At 30.4% G+C, this 9,034-nt stretch overlaps 1 protein-coding gene across 1 annotated transcript; it reads right to left on the reverse strand.

Annotated features, from left to right (window-relative positions):
• Positions 1-1,946: 1,946 nt before the first annotated feature.
• On the reverse strand, positions 1,947-2,363 carry LOC123666464 (wiskott-Aldrich syndrome protein family member 1-like). The gene has a single exon (XM_045600555.1). The coding sequence runs from the start codon at positions 2,361-2,363 to the stop codon at positions 1,947-1,949; it is 417 nt and encodes a 138-aa protein (XP_045456511.1).
• Between the last annotated feature and the right edge of the window lie 6,671 nt (positions 2,364-9,034).

The following is a 9,034-nucleotide window of genomic DNA, read 5'->3' on the forward strand; positions in this document are numbered from 1 at the left end:
TTCTTTCAGCTTAACTATATTATGAACGCTTATATTATATTTAACATTCTGATATTCAGCGTGTTTATATACTATATTTTGGAATATGCAGAAAGTGTGTATTTTTAAATTTTAAGATTATATATAGAGACTTATTTACTACTGTATATTTTAAATACAATATTTATATATTTATGAAATTGCTTAAGAAATATAATTTAGGAGGTATTTTTCAAATTTATCAGATCATTTTATTGAAGATTAGAAATAATTTGATTCCTGTCAAGCCAAGTCTAAAGCTTGTTCTCATATAAAATAGCTTTATTTGACGAAGTCGTGTGCGCTTACTTTACTATTATAGATGGTGGAAATGTGGAAAAATGGACTTGACTTTTGATAATTACCTCCTGAATAACAAAATAATATGTGTACTATATAAACAATGTGGCAACGTGCCTTATTTGAAGATATATAAATCCTTTATACTTGTTACATTACTACTATATTGTGCCAAAAATATTTTGTATCATGTTTAAGATTTGCTTATATTTTGCTATGCGAAGACGCTTTTATTGTTTGACATTTATGTATGACAAAATATGTTTAAAAAGAGATAGTTGTCTTATTTATGGAAAATATGTTTTTGTTGAACGAAATTAAAACGGAAAATAAATTATTTATTTTTCAAATGTTTCTTTTTTTCTGGTCAAGGTCATCAAATTTAATCGTGACCATGTTGCGAGTAATAAATATTTTTGCTGTCGGATTTTTTACTAACTTATTAGTACTCTTTTAAGCGTTTCTGCAACATTTTTTGCTTTCATATGTACTAAATTTAAAATAAAATGTATAAGTTTATTATAAGATAGATTTGCTATAGGTTCTTTAGTATTTATAAAATGAAGTATAGTTGAGTTGTTCTAGTCAAAGTGCTAATCGCTTGTTTCAATTATTTCTATGAATTATAATGTATCGAATGGAATATATATTTGAATGTTGTATTTTGTATTGATTATATGAAATTGTTATCGCCAATACATTTTTAAAAGAAAATTTGTTACGTGTTTTATTTTCACAAAGATTTGCATACAAAACTAACTGATCCGGTGAACTTCGTAACGTCATATCTCTTTTTCATACATATATTTTTCGTCAAACATCATTTTTGTATTTTTTTTATACACACAATCCTTCCCTTAACTATATATATATATATATATATATATATATGAATATGAATAAAATATAGAATAACTACCCAATTTAGTGAAGTCATTCGGAAGTTATAGGCTTGCATATATTCAGGCTATTCATTTCCGTTTATATGTGTAGATAAAATAATATTCCGTTTTACTGCAGTAATTTTATTTTAAAAAAATTGTAACCATATTGTTATAGAATAAATCAATTAAAAAAACTGTGTGAAACCATTCCCTTTTTCTTACCCGTCTTCATTTTCGACTAGAACGTTATCTTCGAATTCATCATCATCGTCCCAAAGTAAAGAAAAATTTCTCCTGATCGCTGTAAAAGTTTCGTGAAGTTGACCGTCACTTGCAAAATTCTCAGATTTTTTGTCACGAAAATTGCTACACTGACCATTTGATTTTGGGATATCTTTAACAGTTAAATGATAAATTTGACTATCTCTCGTGTCTTCTTTGTCATTCGTATTATGAACACTTTGTGATGATTTTCTTGTCTTATCATTAACAGATGATTCACTATCATTGGACATATCATCAATTTCGTTTTGAAGGCGTCTTATTAAGCTTTCTAAGTCTAACAATCTTTGATCTACATCTTGTAAAGAGTCGTCATCATCAATATGAAAAGGAGATTCAACTGTCTTCTTGTATTTCCAAGAGCTTCTTCTTTAATTTCTTTATTAATTTCTGTACGAAATTTTTCAATCATAGAATCGATGTTAGAATTATCATGTAAGTTATTTCTAAATTTATCCATTTTCAAAGTCTGTAACGTTTCATTCTTTCTTTACACTCTTCTATTCTTTGCTTTTTCTGCTGTTCTTCACACAGGTCAGGTGCTGGTGGTGGGGGTAAGGGTGGTGGTTGGGGACACCCTGGCCAAGGTAGATCTGGATGAGCAGCAGCACGTTCCTCAACTTCGTCACACCTAGCAGTGCCTGTTGGTTGTCTCGCAACAATACACACTACTGTCTGATTGGCTGGTTTGATTTCTGGATTTTTTATCCTCTCGAAGCATAAAGCGTGACACGCTGGAGGTGGAGGAGGCTGTTCAATGGGTACTGGAGGGCATATTTTAATTCCTGCCTTTTCTTTCTGTTTGATTCGTTGTAATTTGCAAGGGTCAGGGGGTGGAGGCTCAGGTATTGGTTCTACGTGACATTTTTTGGTCTTCATGATAATTTTGTTTTAATTCCCTGACACAGATGCATTGCTGTTTTTTTTTTTTGTGTCTTTTTTCAGAATAGATAGGAAAAGTATTAAATGAGTGAAACAACGTTTACTTTTTACTTTGACATATAGACAGTCTCTTATTTCAAAAAAGTTTGTAATGTAATATGAATAAAGGTTTAATAAGTACATAAAAATCAAAGTTTTTTTCAATAGAGTCTCTATCATAACATAGTATAAAACAAAGTCATTTCCTGCTGTCTGTATTCTTAGATCTTTAAAACTACGCAACGGATTTTGATGCGGTTTACTTCAGTAAATAGAGTGATTCCAGACGAAGGTTTATATGTATAATATATACATAATATTATAGTTTTAGAGGTTTTTAGTGTGATGTCGTAAATAAAAACATTGTTTTACGCTTACATTGCAAATATTTATTTTATATTTTATATTCAGTATCAACATTGCACCCCTGCGAAGCCGGGTCGGGTCACTAGTTTATAATAAACATATATTACATTGATTCAGTTTAATTATGATAGTCAAAATCAAAATCAAAAACAGCTTCATCCAAATAATATTCTAAAGCACTATCGATCGTGATTTTACGAATTAAAATTTTAAAGTGATTATTATTTTTTTAGAGTAAAGCTACTAAACAGTGGTATAATAATGCATTAGGTTATAGGTTTGCTAAGGATATGGTAGGTACATCCTGTATGTATAAGTATGAATAATAAGGGGAGAGACGACCAGGGTGTAGTTCCACATTCACCAACGCAAAGGGAGGATCCTCCAATCAGATGGGTGTTGTGTTTGGTGAGCTACTGGCCCCAACGGTTACTGTCGGAATCTTGTATATATACTCAATCCCTTTGATAACTTTGATAGCGCGATGTAGGATACGTCAGTTTTCGCTAGTTTTGTATGTGATAGATGTCGCTACAAATACGTATCTTTTCTTTTCATCTGTCGCCTTAGGAACAGAGAACTATAAAACGCATGAACGTAGTGGGTATACGAGTAGGTACTCCGTGACACTAGAATATTGCCTGGCGTGGAGTGTGGAGTCGGTGCTAGGAAATGAGCTGACATCAGTAAAAACTCAAGTATAGTAAAAACGTTTTATGTAACCGCCTAACAATTATAGTAACAGGAAAATAGTAAGTGTCATAACTATAAATTTTTATTTGCATTACATATCGTTACTGTAAGGTTAAATTCTTATTTTTTTTAACATATACAAAGTAAATAGAATACTGAAAAAAGGAGGTTCAGTATATACTCTGGTTACTGAGAGAAAGACAGTTTTGCATATGGGTTTAGTAATCAAACGAGATAGTGAAGTTACCGTTGGGCCAATATATTACATACGAGTTATATCATAGGAAACAATTTCATATTTCTATTGGAATTAGTAAAGAAAAAAATATAAGGTTAGTAGATTTTATAGTATATTTTATTGTTCACAAAATTTTTCAAATAATTTCTCCGCGCTGTTTTCATCGTCATCGTCATTATCATCACCATCTTGACACTGTTCTTGTTGTATATCAAAAATAGAAAGTATTTTAGCTTTTAACATAGTGAATACACTGGAATTTGCACCAGGTTCGTGGTCTTGAGCAATTTTCTTAGGAGTGCATTTGCCAGGATCAGGATTGTCGTAATCGGAGCTCTTTTCTATTTTACTATCTAATATATCATCGACAATTTGTTCAAAACTGCTGTTCCTCAAAATAGATACCGTTGATGATACAACTGAAGCGACTTGTTCTATTACTTCTTTTGCAGGTTCTATTATTTTTTCTATATTATAACTTTCGTCACTCTCTCTGCTGCTAGATTCTCCTTTAATTTTATCAAAGAGTGATGACGCATTCGTTTCTGAAGCCATACCGCTGCAATCTTTTGTCTTATTTTCTATTTTGTTTTCCTTTGGAGGTTTTGGATCATCATTTAGACCTAAATGCCGACAACTTTCAGTTTTAATCATATTAACCGCATCTTTTGTTTTATTGTACACTGTTCCTATGAATCCTTTGATGGCGCAAGTAATGTTTGCAACTGTTTTACTTTGAGAATCAAAAACACTTGAGACACTGTTTTTTTTCGGCGTACAAGACTTAGTTGAATCTGTTTCACTTTTTGGTTTTTCCATAACATAATATGTAGGTTTTTCGTCACAGCCTTGTGGCTTTTGGACGCCGATAACTTTCTCAAATTTTTCTAAACAAGTTGTGCTTCCTTTTTTAGCTAAATTGAAGCTTTCACTTATGCACGCTGATACACATCTCTTTAACTTACACTGATCGAAAGGCTCTGCTTTTTGACATTCAGGTGGTTTTGTTTCTTCACATGACGATTTTTCATTTTTAGTACTTTCTTTATCGCAATTGTTGGGTGGATTTTTAGGATTTTCAAAAGTAGCTTTGCATTTATCTGACTTCATTGTTTTTTCTTTATTGTTTAAGCAATCTTCTTGACTTTTCTTTTGACAAGATTCTTTACACTTAGATATTTGTTTGCACTTGGAGAACTGTTTGGGACAGTCTTTCGGAGCTGAATTCGATATAGGTTCTATAACTTCTTTGCAGTACTTATATTTATTTTTGGTGGGCTTGTCATATGCACAATCGGAATCAATTAAGAGTTCTTCGGTAAATGTTTCTTTAATAGTTATAATTGAACCTGGGTTATCAGGATCTTGAATTGTTTCACAATATTCGTATACTTTTGGTTTACTATCTTTAGCTACTGCTTCGATATTCTGTGGGAGAGGTCTGGAAGGTGATCTATTTGATGACACTGAATCTATTAAAAATATGTTACTTGTTTGTGTTTCTTTATCACTCAAAAATAAACTGGAATCTGTTGATATGTCACAAGCGTTTAGTATCCAGTCTTTAGAATTCATAGTATTTTATGTTAGTAGCGCGTATGTTATCAGAACTTTTCATGTTCATTTACATTTCGGGATTTATCTATTTAATTACATTTTAAATTAGAGTTTTGGATTATTCGTAGAAATATTTTTATTATGAATTTTCTTACATTTCTCCAATGTCATTGTCATAATAATTTTTCATACCTATTTTTGGCGTTTAACATAACAAAAATCTTATTATGAAAATAGGTTTAATATATTGGTCACGCATTAACTAGAGAATGACTTCACCGATTTTATTTGTGTTTACTTTAAAGGTATTTAATACTCTATGGAAGGCTTATTATGAAATGAAAAATTACAAAAAACTACCCAGAAAATTAGCGTTTACCAGTTCTCAAGACCAAACGACCGGCTATCGGGTTGGCTTCTGATAAATAAATAAAAAAAAATATTTTTTTAAAAAACTCATTTGCTTTATTTCGTACTGGTGCGTTTGCCTTACAAATATACTTAGTACAAATAAAATGAAACTATTACAAATATTTCTTATTATTATGACGTGGAACGTATCACTTAAATCGATATGCTTTTGAGGGTAAAAAGCAAAATGAATACAATATTAAATAAATAGGAAACGTAAATGTAAAAAAAATATGAATGAGAATTCATTTAAAGTGGACTTTTCAAGGTCATAGTTATCATAATAAATGAAGTAAAATTGAACTTGAAGTACATGATAATTCAATATTGCATTTTAAAATTAAGTTTTCATTCAAATACATAAAATACTTATCTAATTTAATTGAATTATATGTTGGTCATGTAACAAAATTTATTTATACAAAAGGAATGTCCAGAAAAAGCCCACAGTATCTTTGGCGATTATATTTATATTATTGCTTTAGTAAAATAATCTACGTTAGAAACAAAGATTGCATGTAAAGACATCACTACAAGTCTTTGGCATACCTCTAAACTGTATGTTATTGAGAAAAATCATCTTTTATATTATGTATACAGAAAAATCATAGTACTAGGCGATATTTACAACAAAAAAATAAACAAATAAAAATTGGACGGAAACGATAAGAGTTCGAACATATAATTACAACTTAAAAACAAATTTCTATATTTTGAACATATAATTTATATGATTTTACATGTCTATGATCTAACCATAGACGATACAGCTCTAGTAACTAATTATAAAAAGTAAAAAATAAGAAAAAACAGAAATAATCTCATTGTAATTTCAAAATCTTTACAACATTAAGTACTTTCATATATTACTTTTCTTAAGCATCACTGAACGCATATATAAATACATAATTATGTAATTAATTATAACAATAATAAAAAATAAATTAACTTATACGAACAGTAACAGTAATAGATAGGCTATAATAAAACGCCATTGTGCTTAGACAGTTACGAAACATAGAATTAAATGAAACATTACAATTCTTAGACAAAAATATTCAATAAATGTAACTATTCTGAGGTAAGGAAATAATAGACCTAATTCTAATTCTGACATTAAATGAAGTACATTATAATCGTTACATTTATTATTTACAGCTTACATTTAATGAAGAATTATCGATACTTTGGCTCTCTCGTTCATTTATTTAAAATAATGAGTATAAATAAATCGCTCGATTATGATTATAATTTTGAGAAAGCTAAAAGAAAGCGATACTGACCTCGAAAAAAAAGTTAACGAGAGTAAAAATTATCGAATTGTACATATTAATTTATTTATCTACATTTTATGAGATTGTCTAAAGGAATGGATAATGTTTTAACTAAAATTCTCACAATTTAATTTTACCGCAATGTCCTTTATCACTTATTTTCGTTGTGGCTTGCCGACAGCTATTGCTCGCACGGCGCCCGTTGATATCTGAAAATAAATGAAAGTTACATTTAATGTCATAATTTAGCCTCAGTATTTAAAAGCTTTAAAAACACCAAAATAGAACCTAGACAGGGCTTTTTACGCGTTTTCTTTTATGGCATAGAAAATTATATTTTATAATGTAAAATTATCTCAAATTTGGGTGATCTTTTGGTTATATGACATTTTATACGTACTCAAATTGTTCATACATTACACCTAACTGTATCAATTGACACATATGATAAATAAAAAATAAGTTTTAGTTGTTTAGTTTTTGTACACTTGAATACTCACTATAGTTTTACGAAAAAAAGATGGAAACGGGATAAAATATTTATAAGTCGCGATCCTATAAATTGTCGCAAATACCTAATTTCTCCCTTTTAGCCGTATTGAATCGGTTCAAAGCCCCTAACTTTGGAAAACTTTAAAAGCAGAGGAATCACTTAAATTTAATGCCCTATAAGTTACATCGGGTCCCTAGGGCCTGAGCCCTTTGTCTGCCAGAAGGGAGGGATGAATCGGCAAATGTGTGAGAGAATTGTCTTTCGCTGACGTTGCCCTTTCATTGTCGATTGGGTTTCTAATAAGGGTAGTTTTAGCGGGATGTTATTTTTTTGGTTAGTACTGTTTTATAATTATTAACCAAATCTAGTAAAATTTAATAAAATTATGAAAACAATTATGTTTTATAAGATTAGGAACTAAATAATAACAGTTTTTTTACTAGTTATATCCGTGCTTGCAATAAAAATTGATCGTTTTCATTAAGCTTAATAGCATTTTATTAAGCAGTAACAGAGGTAGGGCACAGCAGGAAATTTCCTGCTCAAAATATGGAGCAGCCCGACTGGGGTAGTACCTCGACCTTACAGAAGATCACAGCTAAATAATACTGTTTTCAAGCAGTATTGTGTTCCTGTTGGTGAGTAAGGTGACCAGGACTTGCGATGTTTCTGGTGTTGCAGGCGTCTATAAGCTACGCATAGATATAGTAAAAAAAAATAGATAATGCGCGGCCTTTGTTGTTAGTGAAGCCACAAAACTCGGCTCCTTCAAGTAAATACACGCGCTCACGCACACATATGCATCAAACTACGCTCATTTTCGTTAGTATGTCACGAGGCTTCATACAGTAACTTTGCTTATAAAATGCCGTCTTGTGTGATTAAATGGTGCAAAAACAATACCAAAGTAAACAAAAAATCTGAAGGAATATCGTTTCACACGTAAGTACATATAAAACTTTAAATTTATTGTTATTCCAAAATAATATTGAGATCATTCGGAACTTATAATTTCAATGTCACGAAATGACGTACCACGGGAGTGTTGCCAGTAGTTCTTTTTTTCAATACCCCAAAATGTGGGTAAGTAAAATGTACGCAATCAGAAAAATAATTAAGTAAAAAGTAGACATAGTTATTGTTTTTTTTTCTCGTGTTATTTTATGTTACATAAATTGAAAATAAAAAAATCAAAATATATTTATGAATTATTAAGTCGTTTGTTTTGTGTTTTAACTTTTTACAATTTTTGAGTAAACTAGGTACCCATATTTTACTATCAAATTTCATGGTTTTAGGTTTCCAACGAATATTTTAATAAGAGGTGAATGGTTAGCGGCTGTAAGACTGAGAAAATGACCACGATTATGCTGGCCATGCGCATAAAGTCAATTTAATACGATTAGTGATTGAAAAATATTTGAACATAAGACTACATCATATTAGTAAAATGCAAACAATGACGATGGCTCTGAGTTCTAAGCGACAAAAATTTAAAAAACTTATACAACATAAAGGATTCTAGGTTTAAGAAAAATAGTTAAAGAAAAACCGACTGCAAACTGAAAAGAGATAAACAGAGGGGATAGGAAGTGTC

This window comes from Melitaea cinxia, chromosome 26 (genome assembly GCF_905220565.1).
Source record: "Melitaea cinxia chromosome 26, ilMelCinx1.1, whole genome shotgun sequence".
In the NCBI taxonomy this organism is placed as follows: Eukaryota; Metazoa; Arthropoda; class Insecta; order Lepidoptera; family Nymphalidae; genus Melitaea; species Melitaea cinxia.